At 32.1% G+C, this 19,963-nt stretch overlaps 1 protein-coding gene across 10 annotated transcripts in view; it reads right to left on the bottom strand.

The window, feature by feature from the left end:
* The window catches only part of MYO9A (myosin IXA), a 217,363-nt gene that overhangs the window by 140,005 nt on the left and 57,395 nt on the right, over positions 1-19,963 (bottom strand). For 6 of the 10 annotated variants that reach the window (XM_074233066.1, XM_074233060.1, XM_074233061.1 and 3 more), the window contains 5 exons: positions 19,711-19,773; positions 13,365-13,464; positions 11,770-11,844; positions 5,114-5,211; positions 3,075-3,201 (listed from right to left, as the gene is read on the bottom strand). In XM_074233066.1, coding sequence (XP_074089167.1) covers positions 3,075-3,201; positions 5,114-5,211; positions 11,770-11,844; positions 13,365-13,464; positions 19,711-19,773 — 463 coding nt within the window. The remainder of the gene's footprint in view (positions 1-3,074; positions 3,202-5,113; positions 5,212-11,769; positions 11,845-13,364; positions 13,465-19,710; positions 19,774-19,963) is intronic. The other 4 variants (XM_074233062.1, XM_074233063.1, XM_074233064.1 and 1 more) reach the window with 4 other exon arrangements.

Below are 19,963 nucleotides of genomic sequence, written 5' to 3'. Positions count from 1 at the left end.
TGCCTGGCAAAAACAAAAAAAAACAAACAAAAGTATTCCAGCTTCCCCTTTGGGATCAGTGTGTCAAAGAGGATGAGAAAATGTAAAATTAATGCTGAGGAGGAGAGAAGAATATCCAATGAACCAGGGAGACTGGATGAGATTCAAAATAAAGTTGGTTTACCATGGATGGGAAGCTCAAAGGGCACACGGGAGGGTTAGGCAGGATTAGAGTAGTGTGGAGTAGGGTTGAGAGTGATGTGACTGAGAACAAATAGGAGGAGAGAGCTGGGGATGGATCCCTTTGAGAGGGTGAGTTAGGAATAGAGAAATAAAAAGAGCCAAGAAGATAATAGTAGGTAGTAAGTAAACTCATCCTCCAAAAGGTGGCATTGTTTAGACTCCATACTGTTCTTCCTCTATCTATAATTCCTTTTCCGCCTCTATTAATTTAAATTGTCAAAAATCTATTTCAAGTCCTTAGGATGATAGAAAAGACTTCTAAAAACTCTACTCAGATGATCTAATTTTAAAAGGATGAAGAAACAGAGGCCCAGAGAGTTAAATGACTTGCCTAGTTCTTCAAGTAAAAAGCAGCAGAGCCAGTGATGTGAAGCTATGTCCAAACTATTGAACTGTGTAAACCCTTTGATCCAGTGACACTATTAATAGGATTATACTTTAAAAATCAAACAAGAAAAGGACCCAAATGTACAAAAATATTTAGAGTGCCTCTTTCTGTGATGATAATGTATTGGCAACTGAGGAAGTGCTCATCATTTTGGGGAATGGATGAATAAGCTTTGATATGAATGAATATGATGGAATACTATATTATGCTAAAAGAAAAGTTATAGGGGATGGTTTTCAAGATACAATGAAAGACTTGTTTAAGCGTATTCAGAGAGATGTGAACAGAACCAGGAGAATATTTTTTATAATAATATTGTAAAAACCAACAACTCTTTAAAGTCTTAGGAACTCTGCCAACAAAATGACTAAACATGATCCCAGGGGACTCAAAAGGAAACACTTTACTTGCCCCCAACTGAGAAATGATGGTCTCAAGAATACAGACTGGATATGTCCAATGCAGGAATTTGTCTTGCTTGCCTTTGTAATTTTGAGATTTGTAACAGGGATTTTGTTTTCCTTACTTTCTCAGTTAGCAGAGGTAAGGGGGCCAAGGAGAGAAAGGAAAGAAATGGGAAGGAAAGCAATTTAACAAATCTATACATTCTAACTTCAAATCTAGCAATATTTCTATTGTATTTAATAATCTGTACCATACCTTATCTGTTTCAAAACCATCAACAAATCTAACCCCAACCTCCCTTCCTGGCTTCCTCTCCATTTGTGTCAATGATCCTAGCTGCTCCAAGGCTGTCATGTCCTCTCCCCCTTCTGCCTAGCAGACAGCATTCCCAATCTCGAGAACACAATTCTTTCAGATTACTGCCTCCTCACTCTTCTTGGAGACTATTAATGCCATTTCCTCCCTAAGCCTCCTCTGAACCCCCTAAACAAAAATGATCTCTTCACTTCTTTGACTCTGCCTTAGTTACATGGAACCACACTTAGCAAGCACTTATCTTGCTTTATATCTTTATTAAACCATTAGTTCATTGAGGAGCTTTTTGGGGGATGGTGGGGTAATTCAAAGCACATGTCATGATATTTTACAGAGTAGAAAGCTAAAAAAAATGCTTCTTTCAGTTCAAATTTCAATTCTTGGCTGTGAAAAAGGTTTAGTAGCAAATAGATAACCCAACACAATCACTTAATCCTTGATTTAACTGAATCTATCTCCAAAGTCCATCTTTCAATATTCTGATACTAACTTGACTAAAAGAAAAACTGTAAACCCTTGTGCTTTAAAAGTGATTAGAAGGGGCAGCTAGGTGGCATAGTGGATAAAGCACCAGCCTTGGAGTCAGGAGTACCTGGATTCAAATCTGGTCTCAGACACTTAATAATTATCTAGCTGTGTGGCCTTGGGCAAGCCACTTAACCCTGTTTGCCTTACCAAAAAAAAAAAAAAAGTGATTAGAAAGAATCAAAGAGGAGTTCAAAGATAATTTCCTAAGTGTATATCTGTTCTTCAATGGCAATTAAAGCATAAAGTTTAATATCAGGTATATCTTGTTAAAAGTTTTTGATGAAAACAAAACTGGGGAGAGAGGGAGAGGAATTACTTCTATGGAGCAAATTTTAAAATGTAAGATGCTAAGTTAATGAGTAAAAAATTCAGAATAAAAAAGTTTAAAATTATATGGTCTTAATAGTGGAAATTCCAATGCTCATTTATGCTACCCAGAAAAATGAAATTTTCATACTAAAGGAAATCTGTCCCAAATGTACAATTCTGGGAGAGGTACTGCATGGAGGTCTCTATGTGAGTCCTCACATATCCTCAACAGTTTCATAATTTAAACCCATTTCCACCTCTTCTGCCCATGTACAACTGTGGTGGTTCCATCTCTTCCAACTCTCTGAGACACCATTTGGGGTTTTCTTAGCAAAAAAAAATTGGAGTGGTTTGCCCTTGCCTTTTCCAGGATGTTCTGGAATTCCTAGGAATTCCTTCTATGACAGAGGTAGAGTGACATGCCCAAAATGCTAAGTGTCTGAGGCTGGATTTTGAACTCAGGTATTCCTGACTCCAAACCTCATACTGTTATCTACTGTACCACCTTAGCTGCTTTGGTCAAGCACAGTAGCTGCCACTGAAGAGTTACCAACTACATTCACCCTCTAAAGTGAAAAAAACGTATACTTGAATATGACAATGTAAAGCCAGAGAGAAGAACAAATAGAACACCCTTTGTGAATATTTAATTTTTCCCTAGTTAAGTCTTACAATAATTTTTTTATTTTCCTGACTTCAAGATGGAAAAAGCATCTGAGACTCCAGTGACTGAGTTTTTGTTCCAATATTTTACTTTAACATGTAATATGGGACAAGACATGTCTATCTGATCATTTAAAGCGGTTCTGAAACATTAAATTCTTATGGAAATGAACATTTCTGAAACAAAAAAATAGCAGCTTTCCACCCAAAAAGTAACCATTGTTAAAACATTTCCAACACTTACTTCGAGTAATTCTGAGACAATAGAAAGAACTTCAGGATTACAGATATCAATGGAGTCATCTCTATATGTCTTCTTTTTATAAGAGATATTCCCCAAATGTAATATTGCAGATAAAAGAGAAAATATTCTGTAAAAATAAAAATGACAGACCTAAGTTTTGATCATGGGCTATATTACTAAAAACGTCCACCCCCCAAAAAATACAAGTCTATTTCATCTAAACTTTAAACCACATAAAACAACTTGGAACAAATTTCAAATTTAATTTCCAGTAAATAATACCGCTTTCATGAATCCCTCCATCCTATTTTTTTAACTGATTGGCTGCTCACTATGATTTTTTCAAAGTTCTTTTTTCTCCTATACTTAAAACAGGCATCTGTCTTACTAAAAAGATCAAGACCAATCAATTAGGGCATTCTAAGAACTGCTTCCTGAAGACTTTCTTCTCTTTCATGGTATTGCTACCCATTCTTTGCTCCTTTCCTCTCAGAGGAATTCTAGGAATTCTAGGAATTCCTTCTATGACATCTCCATAAATGATCATCTTAAAGACTTCTAAAGAAGGTGAAACACAATTTATAAATCTGGAAGTCCCTTCACTTTAGAATGTTTAAATATTTATGGTTTTTTGTTCTGACATTAAGCCTAAGTCTGCCTCTCTACAACTTTACCCATTGCTCCTACTACTTTGGGGCCAAGCAAATCCATATCGCTATACTTCAGCTACTTAATATCATATGTCCCCTAAATTTTGTCTTCTTTAGGATGATGATGTTTGTCTTTCATAACATCATGAGGCTGGGGTCAAGGTACTAGTGTCTGGTTATTTGTCCAAACAATCCTCATGTGATATATATCCCAGGTCTCTATCCCATTTTCTGCCTTATGATATCCTCCAGCTTGTCGAGTTTCCTGCCCAGAACCCATTTGTGTTAGACTGCAATGTTTCATGAATCCTCCTACTAGTACTAATCCATGCTCTCTCATCCATCTCTCCTTCTCTACTGGTTCCTTCCCACATGCCTATAATTAAGGACTACAGATTGAGGGCTGGAAAGGATCTTAGGAATCATCTTGTATAACCTCCTCATTTTGGAGATGAGAAAACTAAGGAATAGAGGGTCGATGATTTGTTCAAGGTTACAAAGGCAGGAAATGTCAGAGACAGAATTTGAATTTAGGTCCTCTACCTCCAAATTCAACACACCATCCTTCCAAGGCTTTCAGTGCTTCAGTACCCATCAGATTTCCACCAGATACTCTCTCCCACTTCCCTTCCTAATTGAGCTTTCTCTCTCATTTCTTGGCTCCCTTGTCCTTTTCTTCATTCCTTAAGATGAAGGTCCCCTAAAGGCCTTTGAAATAAGGCATTCTCCTTCATTCCCACAGCTTCCCCTCTGTCTACCATATATCTTTCTATAATGGATTTTCTTCCCGAGCTCCAGGCCCACAGCTTCAACTACCTAGACATCATAGTTTGTGTATTGTACCAACACCTCCAGAGCAGTCCATTTCAAATTGAGGTATTCTCTTTCCCCAAAACTTACTCCTATTTCTTTCAGAGCACCACGATTCATCCAGTTTTCATTGTTTGAAACTTCGGTGCTCTCTATGAATCATCCACTTCACTAACTTCCTCTATTAAGATTGTTGGCCTATTAAGTTTACCTGCTTCAAGGATTCTACGATGTTCCCTCTTCTCTGTTCTCATTGCTAACATCCTTGTACCCTTACTATATCCCTTACCTGAACTTTTGCAATAGGTTATTACAAAGTACTTTTTTCATAGACATCTTTTTCATTTTTTCTGCATTCTTTGAAAAATCTACTCAAAATTCACAATTTCAAAGACTCTTCCTCTAATTACCCTCAAACAAATTTAACAACACTATAAATATTTGGCTTCTTTGCAGTTGCAAACTGAACTTAATTTGCACAATAATATCAGTAGTCCAGAATGACATAGTTCTCGAAGTATTTCATAACACTGCATCAGAAGAGAGAAAGGATAGTAAGAATTTATCAAATGAACTCACTTTCTCCGGGTCATGGCAAGAAATCCCACCATTTCCATTGCAAGCTGTAATCTCTTAAAATCATGTTTCAAATCTTCACCATCAATAGAACAATCCTGCTAGTTCAAAACAGAGGGAATCAAGGTTATCTACTTGATTTAAAACTAAATATAACTGTTACTTAAATGAACAAACCACAGGTAGAAATTAGCAATTGTGCTAATTGTACTCATTATTTGGCTTATCATAAATCAGAAATAAATGATGTGCATAATATCAATAGCTTTCTTTTAAAGTATTTTGATATTTTGGTGAATCTTGAACAATTGTAAATAATTTTCTTCAATCTAAAGGCATATTTCTAATTATGTACAATATCAAATAACATAGTACACTTTTTATTTAATCCAATATTTTTTTGCTGTACTCCTTATATAACTAGGCAACCAAATGAAGAATAAGTAATAATGAGGGAAAAGTTACATATGTGAATAGAGTAATGTTCAAATGAGATGAATTCAAATGCGGCAACTAAGAAACATCTAGAGTTCCATAAAACTGATTAGTATGTTAGTATCATATTTTCATTTAACTTTCCTAGACAATAAAAGGGAAGTTTATTCTAAGTTGATCAAAGTATTTCATTGTAACACAATAATTGAAATTATTTTATCTTAGGGTAGCTTCATTATTAGAAATTATTCAAAACTTTAGGAATTTATTTTGTCATATAGCACTACACAATTGTTCAATTAAGTATTTGCAGATTTGAATCCAAGAATGAGTGGCATGGCTAAAATATTTCCAATCTTGGGGGAGGGAAGGGAAACTGCTGTTTCTATACATGAGGTGGTAAATACACTATAGAAAATTATTAAGAATTCAAATATTTTGATTTCCTAATAATTCTCAGGGAATGTCATGCTTCCTTCAATGGTCATTTTTTTAAAACTGAAAATTATCTGTTCAAATAAAAAAATGTTACTCAGCTACTTTGATGGGAAACTTAGAACATACTTTTTCATCTCAGAAACTCCTATGTGAAAATCACCAATTTTTTAGTAAATATTTTTCTGAATCAAGAGAACGAAAATCATATCTTCCAATGAAATAAACAGAATAAGGGGATAAAGATGTTTTGTTTTATTGACTTGAAAAATCAAAAAGAATACTGATGATCAAAAATGACAAATGTGAAGACTACAATCAAATATGGAAATATTAATATAAAGTAATGTAGAATGAACAAAACTATTTTCAAAATGAGAGCAATCAAATGTATTAAATACAACAGTTTTTTAAAAGGGCAGAAAGATGTCAAAAAAACCAAAAAGCTATTATTTTGCTAAAGCACACAAACACATGTAATTCCTCTTAACTAAAGTTATAACATTTTATCCTTTTATGTGTAATGATTACTTTGCACATTTGATATTGCTGAGAATTAAGAAGTTTCTAATGAATTCCTCTTTAACTCATATAAAATGCAAATTTAAAAATTCTATTGGAATAAGAAGTGTATAGGATACCAAAAATACATATGAATTATATATATATGTGTTTGTGTGTGTGTGTGTAAAAATGTGTGCATATGTATGTATGTATGTATATGTGTATCTGTGATGGTAATTTAAAAATAAACAACAACAACAAAATCTTAGAAATTTCATCATCATAGCTATCAGTCACTTGCAATTTAATGCCTTGGAAATAGGGATCTCAACGAACAAATTCTGTATCACATTTGATAGCAAATCTATTTTTTGACCACTATTCTCATCTCCATTATTTACTATAGTGCTACCTACTCTACTGTCTTCAAAAAATAACTGATTATTACCCTATGGTCTCAAAAGAAATGTACTGATGAATACTGGAAAAATTTTCTATATTCATAAATGGTTTAACTTAGATGACCTCTAAAGGTTCTTCCACCTCTTAAGGTTCTATTTTTATAGGAAAAGACACATATATGAAGAGTTTGCAAACACTATAAACTCTGCAGGGTTCAGAATCACCTGACAAATTCAATAGTTATCAAGTTTCCTCATCCATAAAATGAGAAGATTCAACTAGACAACCTCTAAGATTTCTTCTAGCTTTAAAGTTGTAATCCTATGAACTTTCATTTGTTCTAATTTTTTTTCTTAAAACAATAATAGTAATATTTAATCTTAAATTTTAAAAACAATGGAAATGCTCATTCCCAAGAAGACTGACAATTGACAGTAAATCACTGTTTTCAAATTCAAACAGTTGAGTTTAAAACATACATATAGCAAGTAAGTGTTTATTAACATAAATTGTCACATAAATGACAATCATTTTCAGTACATGGTTTCTATGCCACTAACTTGTCCAATAAATCCTGGGACATAGTCTTTCTAAGTCCTATTTCCTGAGATAAAAATAAATTTTTAAAAATGGCAACTTTGTAAATGGAGGAAATATGCAAATTTTATTTAATCCAACAACCTTTCTTAAGACTGGAATTTCAACATATATCTACCTAGCAAGAAAGGAACTCTAAATCTCCTAGTGAATTTTAGAACTTCTATTTAATTTTAGACAAACCACATTCCTTGCTAAGTAAAATTCTAATTTTTTAAAAGCTATATTCTGAAACTTTAAAGTGAAAAAATTTCATTTTAAAAAGCTGAGGGCAACAAATGAAATATTAGAGATAAAGAACTAATAAAGAAAAAAATCAATGACTGACAAATCTTGCTATAGTTCTACCTAGGACTTTGTTTGTTTGCAAGGCAGATGGGGTTAAGTGGCTGGCCCAAGGCCACACAGCTAGGTAATTATTAAGTGTCTGAGGTCGAATCTGAACTCAGGTATTCCTGACCCCAGGGAGAGTGCTGCATTCACTGCACCACCTAGCCGCCCCTACTTAGCACTTTGAATATAAATTTGGATCAACCATTTTAACTGATTTTTTGAAATTACTGTACCTAATATGGAATGCTGACTGATTTCTGAATAACAGCTGTGATGATACATTTATAACACGACAATGTCATAAAATTATGATAATAGCCAACTTTCTACTTAATGTTTCATGTTTCAAACATTCATTAACAAACACTTTTACACAGGCAAATCTTTCAATATCTTTCCATAAAAGTCTGTTTTTTAATGAAATCTTTTTGCTTTCTCATCTGTCCAATAAGGAGACTTAAAGATGATTTGACCTGACAGTTTCACATTCATTCTCTCTCTCTCTCTCTCTCTCTCTCTCTCTCTCTCTCTCTCTCTCTCTCTCTCTCTCTCTCTCCAAAAAAAGGAAGGAAAAATATCATTATTACAACTACTATTAATGATTTGGAGCATTTTTCCATATGATTATATATAGCTTTTTGCAAGAAAATGGGGTTAACTGGCTTGCCTATAGCCACGCAACTAGCTAATTATTAGGTGTCTGAGGCCGGATTTGAACTCAGGTACTCCTGACTCCAGGGCCAGTACTCTTTCCACTGCACCACCTAGCCACCCCAATTATATATAGCTTTAATTTCTTAATTTGAAAACTCTGTTCATATCCTTTGGCCATTTATCAATTGAGGAATGAGGAATGACAAGTGACTTCATAAATTTTATGGTATTCTCTATATACTTTAGAAATGAAACCTTTATCAGAAATCTAGTTGTGAAAATTGTTTCCCAGATTTCTGTTTTCCTTCTAATTCTGGCAGTATTGGTTTTATTGGTGCAAAAACTTTTAAATTTAATATAGCCAAAATCATTCATTTAGCAATTTATAATTTACTGTTTCTTGTTTGGTCATAACTGGTCTAATCATTCTGGAGAGCAATGTGGAACTATGTCTAAAGAGCAATGAAAATGATCATACCCTTTGACCCATAATTCCAATACAAGGCCTATATCAAGAAGAAATCATTAACAATGAGCGAAGTCCCATATGTTCAAAATATTCATAGCAGCTTTCTGTAGTGAAAAAGAACTGGAAATTGAGGGGATGTCCATCAAGTAGAGAAGTACATGAATACTATGGAATATTACTGTTCTATAAGAAACCATAAATGGTCAGACTCCAGAGAAGCATGGAAAGAATTACAGGAACTGATGTTGAATATGAAGGGAGTAGAACCAAGAGAACACTGTACATGTTAACAACAACTTTGATGGATGTAACTCCTCCCAGCAGTCGAGAGAGCTAGGACAACCCTAGAAGTCTAGCTATGGACATCCAGAGGAAGGAAAAAAAAAAAAAAAAACAAGCCTCTACAAAATCTGAATGAACACTACATTTATTTTTTTTAAAAAAATTTTTATGTATTTCTTTCCATGCTCATGCTGTTCTTTCTTTTCCCTTAATCGAAAATGACTAATCTGTAAACATGTTAAAACACAAATGTGTATGTACAATATTCACTTGCCTGTTTGTCATTGAGGGGAAGGGGGTAGGGAAGGGAGGGTGAAAGGAAATTATTTAACTTAGAAACATGCATATGTGGGGCAGCTAGGTGGCGCAGTGGATAAAGCACCGGCCCTGGAGTCAGGAGTACCTGGGTTCAAATCCGGTCTCAGACACTTAATAATTACCTAGCTATGTGGCCTTAGGCAAGCCACTTAACCCCATTTGCCGTGCAAAAACCTAAAAAAAACCCAAAAAACCATGCATATGCATGTGAATGAATGTTGAAAACTTTCATAACATGTAATTGGAAAAATAAAATATCAATTAAAAAAGAGAGAATAGCCCTTGAAATAGTTTAGAAATACTCCTTTACACAGATGATTGATAAACTATAAGACTACCTGAGAATCAATAATCTCATTTTTTAATCATCATAAAATATTAAATTCATTTTTTGGTAATTCAGATTTTTCATTAATTCAACTTGTCCCCAATTGGTTTGAACATGGTGATAGGAAGTCTCCAGAGTCTCCCTGTGAGAGATGTTAAGTTAAAGTGCAGTAACTGTCATATACAGTCTATGGTACCATGTGTTAAATTATTTAACTTCTCATTCTCTCAAGTAACTTCCTTAGATTATAAACTACAAAGGAGGTGAATACCTATCTTGGTAGATATTTCACTAGACTTTCTCTCACATGGAACTTTCCCATTCCAAAGAAATTACAGCTCAAATCTAACATAAAACACAATGCCTAAAAAGTGAGTTGCTATGATTTTCTCTATGAAAAATGATATGAGGGACAGTTAGGTGATGTAGTGGATAAAGCACCAGCCCTGGAGTCAGGAGGGCCTGAGTTCAAATGCAACTCAGACACTTAATTTAGCTATGTGACCTTGGGCAAGTCACTTAACCCAAATGCTTTGCAAAAAACTAACAAAAAGATATATATTTACTTTTTCATTTTGAATAATTTTTAGCATTACTTTCTTACTCTAAGTGGAACATAATGCAAATTGTTAATATTTCTGTAAAGGTTCCTCAGAATATATTTAAAAAGTTATAGCTTTAAATGAGTCATATTATCATTTGACTTCATCCTTTCAGAAATCAATATTAAACATTTCAGAAACAGTAAAATTAAACATTTTCTTTTCTCCATAAAATGTGGCAACACAGGAATCACTTTTGAAGTCTTTAATTATAAAATAGATTTTTTTAGTAAGGAGAAAAGTTGCTACACAAAAACAATTAAAACAGTGCATTCTAGAGCAAAGAAAAATGAAGTTACAGAGAACCAGATGAATATGTAGAAGTATATTAACTAAAAGGATCATTGGAAAGTTGAGATATCTGAAGTATTTTGATGTAGGTCAGGAAAAAGAAGTATTACTTATCCCTTCAGCAATTTTGTGTTATGGCTTATTTGCCCTTAGGTTATATAACAATCAAGTTAGAAGAACTACTTTATTTATGAGCAGATGCCAAAAAATTATGAGTACTGTCAGTTCATTCTAATTTCGAAGCTGTGTTCTGAATTAAAATTTCTTTGAAAGATATATAAAATTATCTTCTCCCATAATTGAGAAAGGCAGAGGATCAAAAAGTGTTTTGAGTTTATTTTTTAAAAACATAAAGACTAAATAAAGGAACTTCACCTGCTAACACATCAAATCTAATCACTATTAAAAATACTCTATTTTTATTCTATTAAAAATGTATTCTATTAAAGATTACAGCTGTTGACAAAAAAAATTCCTGATTAGAAGTCAGATTAAAAATTAAACACAGGGTCACTGAAGTGAAGCAGTACAGTCAGTACTTTCAAGGCATACCTCCACTTGAAGCAACCTTCAATTTTTAAGGAGGGAAAAAACTAATAGTATTTATATAAATAAATGACTTCAATCTTGAGTATGACTAAATTTATTCTCCATTAAATTGAATAATTCAAAAATTAAAACTGACCAAATTTACAGAAACATTCATTGAACTTTTAAAAATCTCTCCATCATACAATGCAGTGATTTGGGAACTATCCATAACACTTAAAAATTCATGACCTTGGTCTTCAAATGCAATTGTTTTAAGTCAATATTCCTCCTGACTGAATCCGAGCTCAAAAAATTAACCAAGAAAATAAAGATAGGTTCTTACTGGTATTACTTCAACCAACCATGCACATCCCTCAGATCATTCTAGTTCTGATTTTAAATGTTGATTTCCCAAAGTAGGGAGATGAATGATAAACAAATGAGTAAGGTAATACCCTTCACCAGCAACACAGACTACCTGTGTACTTGTACTGACCGGCTCAGAGTCAGTGTAATAATCATCCCAGCTCTGTCTGAGAGGTTTCTTTGTCATCTGAAAGTAAGGCAAATCCAGTTAGGCAGAGATACAGTACAATAAACTTTCCTGATCAACTTTTAAATTATGTAGCACAGATACGAGTAACATAAAATAGATTTTGCACAATGAGACTGAAATGAGAAAATTAAGAAATATTCTTGGAAATTATCCACTAGGATTATCAACACTTCTCTTAACTGCTGATTAACATACTTAAGGTCTAGTTTGTCTAAATAATAAATAATAAGATCGGTTTTTTAATTACAACAGATTTAGAGATGCCTAAGATTAACTCATTTTAGGGGTGTTTGTCTCTAAAAAAATAGGTAAAGGACTTAATTGCAAAATCATAATCCAAATGTTACACAATTGTGAAATCATAATCCAAATTTTGGTTAAATAAGTTAGAAATCAAATTATGACCTTCCAAAGAAATAAATATTTTATTTAACAAAAAAGCTAAAAGTACTACTAGGAATGAAATAATCTTCAAAATTACAGTAGACCTTCTAAAATAAGATATTTTAAAATTGATGTCAGCAATATAGAATAAAATATTTGTAAAAATAACTGACTTGCTACTTTTATTACTATAACTACAGCTTAAATGTTTAAGTTGCTATCAAAATAGGCTATTTAGTTTAGAGGCAATTATTCCCTTAATTTGAAGCAAGTTTTTCCTTACAGATCCTTAATATTACTTTATATTAACAAAGCATGAAAACATTAACTTTTTTACTAGTTTTTAAATGCTTTTTTAATCTCCAATAAGGATGGTAAATGATCTACTAACGTTACTATCAAAAAGAGTGAAACATACCAAATTTTACCAACATTTATTAAAGTTATTGAAGTATTCCTCCTAACCCATTTATTTAACCTCTATTAAGAAAAGTAATATGTGAAAGTATTTGCTATTATTCTGATGGAAAAAAATTATTCAAAACTGCTCAGGTAAAAATAATTTTAGAGAAAGATCTAAAGTTTCTAAATGTCTTATAATTTATGGATTTCATTTTGACCTAGAAGACATGTTACAAGTAATATAACTATATATGTATACATATATAATTATATACATATACACACATACATATAATCATATAAAAAATAGCTAAGTCATCATAAAGATCTGCAAATATGTAAGTCATATTTTACATGAAAACTTGGCAAAAGATTATTAGTAACATCATTAGTAACAATATAATAATTACAGGAGGGTGGCAATTCTTTTCTCCAAGAGCCTAGACTGTGTAATTAGCTTGATTCACCAGAAATTTACAAAAATCAATCCATAACACATAAAAATTCTTTTCTATGTGAAAAAATATGAATTCTCTTTAAAACTAAAAAATTAAAATTATGGAGAAATATAAACAGGTAAACTCTATTTAAAAATCTACAAAATTAAGATTTTAACTATTCGATTCAGGAACTGTCGCCTAGATCAAAGAACAAGCACCAGTAAAAACTGAGGACATTTATAATGGTATACAACATTTCAACATGTCTTTCCTTCCCCTTTGAAGTCCCACCTGATTAAGATAACGATACTCTTCAGGTTGCTTAAGGTGGAATGCAGCCCTCTCCTCTTCATTTGCTCCTGCTAACATGTAATAGAACACATGGTAGTTCCTATCATAAAAATGAATAAGTAATTAAAATTTGTCGATTGAACACATCTTGAATATTAAATGATCATTGAAAAGAATGTAGTAGCAAGAAATTACATGGTATTTAAATGTCAATAAAATTCAATGGTAAAACCATGTGGATTAGGGATATTTTTGGTTGTTGTTCATTTGTAGCTTGTTTCATTTTCCTGACATTGGATTAAAATTTAATTATCCTGTAAAACAATTTAAAATTGGAAAAAAGTTACAGGGTATATAGCCTTTGAACCAACAATGCTTCTGCTATGCATACACCTCAAAAAAGTCAAAGAAACAAATATTGAAATAACAAAAACACATTTAGTGATATAGACTGAAGTAAAAATAAAAAGGGGAATTAAAAATATATAGAAATGAAAAACTAAGTCAATCTAACACTAATTTTAATTTCAAGAACATCCTTTCATTTGCTCCTGCTAACATGTAATAGAACACATGGTAGTTCCTATCATAAAAATGAATAAGTAATTAAAATTTGTCGATTGAACACATCTTGAATATTAAATGATCATTGAAAAGAATGTAGTAGCAAGAAATTACATGGTATTTAAATGTCAATAAAATTCAATGGTAAAACCATGTGGATTAGGGATTTTTTTTGGTTGTTCATTTGTAGCTTGTTTCATTTTCCTGACATTGGATTAAAATTTAATTATCCTGTAAAACAATTTAAAATTGGAAAAAAGTTACAGGGTATATAGCCTTTGAACCAACAATGCTTCTGCTATGCATACACCTCAAAAAAGTCAAAGAAACAAATATTGAAATAACAAAAACACATTTAGTGATGTAGACTGAAGTAAAAATAAAAAGGGGAATTAAAAATATCATATAGAAATGAAAAACTAAGTCAATCTAACACTAATTTTAATTTCAAGAACATCCTTGAAAAACACTTCCCTTTCATAACCAGTGTATCTGCCATGGTTTCAGCTGTGGCTGAAACCATGGCAGATACACTGGTTATGCTTAAAATATCTTTCAGTCCAACAGGAAGTAAAAGGCAAGGAGGATGCAGATATGTTGAGGGTAAGAAGACAAACGCATGAAAACAAAAAGTATTACTAAACTTTAAAAAAAAGATTTATAGGACACAATGAGCAAAACACTAGGAGGAAATTATAAGCAATCATTTCCTCACAAAAAGAACAGCAGTCATATAAGAAGAATGAAGGATAGCAAAAGGAAAAGTACATGCATTGGTAAAAATGTGATGAAATCAAGAAATTTCCTATTAGATTTGCTAAATTCCCAAGACTGGATAAAGAAGAGACAAGAGATACAAAAGCTGAGAAGGCACAAAAGGGCTGTTTTCTTTCTTTCAGAGATCTACATTGGAGCCCAACATCAATGAGAGCAAACTCCTCTAAAGATAGAGGAATAAGGGACATGAGCAGAAATGGATAGGTTGTAACCTTCACAGGGAGGGAAAACAACTCCATTAACAAAATCACAGATGACCTGAAATACTGAAACAGGGTCTATACTCTGTAGCTCTGCTTATCCTTTCTATACTCTTCCTTACTTTATGTATTTTTCTACATTGGTCATTTTTATTATTTCTTATAGCACAGTAAAATTAGATTCTATTACTATAGCACAATTTTCCCTGCCATACCCCAAATCTGAAATACATGAATTTTTCCTCTTTCTATGTATCATTTTAAAAAAGTATGGGCCTCTTTTTTCATAAGGACAACAATTTTAGAAAAAAGTCCAAGGGAAATTGATAACTGGTCAGGCAGTTTTCAGATGAAGAATTAAAGCTCTCAATAGTCACATGAAAAAATGCTCTACATCATTAGTGATTAGAGAAATATAAATTAAAACAACTCTGAGTCATCACCTCCCTCTCTATCATATTGACTAAAATGACAAAAAAGGGAAAATATGATCAGTGTTGAAGGGCACATGGAAAAACTGGGACACAGCACCACTGTTGGAGGAGTTATGAACTAATTCAATCATCCTGGAGAGCAATTTAAACTATGCCCAAAGGGCAATAAAAAAAATGCATATGCTTTGACACAACAATACCACTGTAGCATCTGTGTTGCCCAAAAAATTATATAAAAAAAGACCTATTATGTACAAAAAATATTTTAGAGCCTCCTTTTGTAATGGTAAAGAATAGAAAATGAGGGGATGCCCATCAACTGGGGAATGGCTGAACAAATCATGGTATATGATGCCGCATTACTTTTCTGTAACAAATCACGATTGGGCAGATTTCAGGAAAAACTTGGAAAGCCTAGCATGAACTGATGCTGAATGAAATGAGCCATATCAGGAGAACATTGTACACGGTAATAGCAACACTGAGAGATGATCAACTATGACAGACTAAACTCCTCTCAGTAGTTCAGAGATCAAGGACAATCCTGACAGACCTACTATGGAAAACTGCCATCCACATCCAAAGAAAAAAATAGGATCTGAAAGCAGACCAAAGCAGACTATTTTCACTTTTTAAAATCTGTTGGGTTTTTTTCATTGTATTTTTTTCATCTTTCTTCTCTTTCACAACCTGACTAAAATAGAAATATGTTAAACATGAGTATAGAATGTATAGCCTGTATCAGATTACTTGTTGTCATAGGTAAAGAAGAAGAAAGGAAGGTAGAAATTGTGGAACTCAAAAGTTTACAAAAAGATCAATGCTGAAAACCTTAAACTTTGCATATAATTGAAAAAGTAAAATAAAATAACATTAAAAAAGTTAAAGCTATCTATAATTATATAAAAATGCTCTATCATTACTGATTAGAGAAATGTGAATTAAAAAAACTATCAGGTACTACCCTCAGTTAATTAATCAGATTGGCTAATTTGACAGAAAAAGAAAATGATCAATGTTAGAGGGGCATATGGGAAACCTGGGACACTAATGCGTTATAGAGCAATTTGGAGCTATGCCCAAAGGACTATAAAATTGCGCATACCCTCTGATCCAGCCATGCCACTGCTAGGTCTGTATCCCAAGAAGATCATACAAAAGAGAAAAGGACCCATACGTAAAAAAAATAATTTTAGTAGCTTTTTCTGTAATGGCAAAGATGGAAATTGAGGGGATGCCCATGAATTGGGGAAGTTGTGGTATATATGTAATTATTCTAAAAGAAATTATGAACAAGCTGATTTCCAAAATACTTAGAAAGAACTGATGCTTAGTGAAGTGAGCAGAACCAGGAGAACATAATTCACAGTAATATTAACAGCAACATGATCAACTATGATAGACTTAGTTCTCCCTCAGCAATACAGACAATTCTAAAAGGAAAGAACCATGAAATCTGAATGCAGACCAAAATATACTATTTTCACTTTTTTAATTTTTTTGGTGTTTTCCCTGCAATTCCTCCCTTTTGTTATGATCCTTCTTTCACAGCATGACTAATATGGAAATATTTGTGACATGATTACATATACATAACCCTGTATCAGATTGCTTGCTGTCTTGGGGAAGAATGAGGAAAGGGAGAAAGGGAGAGATTTGATGGAAAAAATTAAAATACTATTAATATAAAAAATACAAAAAGCTAAATTATAAAATTAAGGGGAAAAAAAGCCCAGGGAAAATCACTGAATTCAGAGAGACTAAATAGTTTTAGTTTTTAAATAAATAGGAAACTGCTTTCCCAAAAGTTGCATTCCCCATTTCAAAGTTTGACCAATAGCAGAATACCATGCCTATTTCTCCACAGTTAGCACTGAATTCATAATTTTTTAATTAAAAAATAACTTAAGGATAAGATTATAGATCAAAAGTTTGAAAAGACATGAGGCCACTAATACAGCCTCTTCAATTAACAGATAAGTGGGTTGAGGATGAGGGAGATAAAATAACCCTTTCAACATACACAGGTGATAAACTGTTGCAATAAGATATTTTTTCCCTTTTGCCCAGCATTAGATGGTTAATATATTAATATATTAAATACATGTCAAATTTTAATTTGACAACTGTTACAGCATATAACTACCTCTTGTAATTCTTGTCCTTTTATTCACTAATATAAATTTTGTTATCAGTCTAACTGCTATGATATTAGATCTAAAGATTAATTTCAGCAATACTGCCATTTCTATTTCATTAGTTCAACCAAGGTAATAATTAGGTTTTTCCAAATAATTCGTTCTCTATACTTCTGTTATATATATAATATATATATATATAACTCTTTATGTCTAACTTGCAAATGCCTTCACAAATAGTAATATGCAAGTCTGACAAAATTTTATCATAATTATAATACTTTTCCTACAAATTTTTGAAATTTTTAACTGATATACAAAATTGTTCATGTTTTTATGAATATGTATTGCAACCTGCTCTACTTCTAAAGCAATTTTCATTTGTTTTTTATTGTATTTAGTTTAAAAAGCCACCCTCATAGGAGCAGCAAAGATGCTTCTTTATTTCCTGTTTTCAGTTCATTCCTTTAATTAATTACAAGGTCAATATTTCTAAATCAAATATTGCATATGTTCATATTTTTAGGGTAAAGGGTCCTATTATGACTCTTTAATGTAAAATGCTATTTCACAGTTTCAAATAAGTATTTTCCAGGAAAAATTATTCTAAGCCTATACATTTTAATGTTTAAATTACAGCTATCATGTTTTATCAAAAATTACTGAAGTTAATCTTATGATTTCTATCAAGTATATTATTGTTATAATTATACTGATTATTTTCTAATACTGAACTACCTTTGTATTTCCGATATAAACTCTATTTGATCAAAATGAATAATTTCATTAATGTATAATTGTCAGGGCAGCTAGGCGGCGCAGTGCATAGAGCACCAGCCCTGGAGTCAGGAGGGCCTGAGTTCAAATTCAGCCTCAGACACTTAATTATCATCTAGCTATGTGACTTACACAAATCACTTAACCCCACAGCCTTGCAAAAAACAAAAAAAAGAAAATAGAATTGTCATCTATTTACCAATATTATAGTATTTTTGTATCATCTCATTAATGATACAGTAAAGAGTGTTATAAATTAATTTTGCCTACACATACATATATAGATAAGCATATCTATCTATATGTGCATATATGGTCTTCTGATTTTAATTATGTTAATCCAGATCTACACTTTATGCCATGCTATCTCTTTATCATTAGTGAGAACTTTTGCAAAAAAAACCTAAATTATTGATAAATATATTAGAATGAATAGAAAGAATAACCCATGAAGACAAAACCAAAATCTTTTATCTTTCTATCTGATGCATATGTGTACTTCTCTGTCTTATCTCTGCTGTGTTTATCAAACACAACTATATTTGCTTCAGATAATGAGTAATGGAGCATGCACTCTTTCTCTATTTGAAACAGTTTATAATAGCATAAAGGCTAAATATTGGTAAATTCACAGGTGAATTCAAATGGTCCTGGTAACTTTTAACCTGCAAATTTACTTTGAGATATTTCCTTGCTATTTTAACAATTGACTATTTAATAGGTATGTAAATAAACATCATTTTCCCAAAAGTCCCTAATATATAGTCAATAAAATTTAGAATTAGAATTTAGAAAATTTCTTAATTTATATTCTGCATCTGTTATGATCTCCCTTTTAACAGTTTTTACAGTAGTTACCTAAGCTATTCCATATTTCTTCTCTAAAAACCCAAAGAAATAAAAATAAGCTTAGAGCAAACATTCTCAGTGGGAACTAATTCATCCTTTATAAGATAGCTTTTCTCTCAGAAGACCACAGGAAAAAAATACTAAAATTTGAAAAATAAATAAACACATATTTATGTAAAATCACATAATCTCAATCTACCTCAAGTCAGGGATTTCTCTAGTCAGAGGTTCCATACTTTTTGTGTTCATCTCCCTAATTCTACCTTTCTGTTTCTGTCTGCCTGAGCATGTGCTTCTTTATGTCTATCACCAGCTCATATGTTTCTTGTTTCTCTGTACTATTTTCCTCACTTAGCACTGAAAATCATTTTCCATTTGCATCTGGACCATGGTCATTTGTAGGTGATAGTATGGTTTAATATGAAGGAGCATATGCAACAAATGTTTAATTTTATTTTTATTAAGTAGTAGCAGTAGTAGTATCTAAATTAGCTAACAGACCTAGAAAATTAAAAGTCCAATTCAGAAATTCTGTGTAATAGTATGTATGTATATACATATATACAAACACAACAAATAAAACATACACCACTACATACAAACCTACCGTTCATTGTATTCTTGATAGACTAGTCTAGATTTCTCCAATAGGTACTTTTCAACATAAGCTCTGTAAGAAAAAAAAAATGATAAAATTATTTGTCATAGAAACAATTTAACATGTTAGAAAACATTCAATAGAAAACACGTAAGTATACAAAAGGAAATATAGCTCTCTATGTAATTTTCATTATTCACTATTAATACACTTTATTCTACTAATTATTACTGAGTTCTGGATGCTATGAAGTTCAGAGCCT

The sequence above is a fragment of the Macrotis lagotis genome, chromosome 4, assembly GCF_037893015.1.
Source record: "Macrotis lagotis isolate mMagLag1 chromosome 4, bilby.v1.9.chrom.fasta, whole genome shotgun sequence".
NCBI classification, from domain to species: domain Eukaryota; kingdom Metazoa; phylum Chordata; class Mammalia; order Peramelemorphia; family Peramelidae; genus Macrotis; species Macrotis lagotis.
Note: the sequence above shows the minus strand (reverse complement) of the source record. Positions and strands in the feature narration are given on the sequence as shown.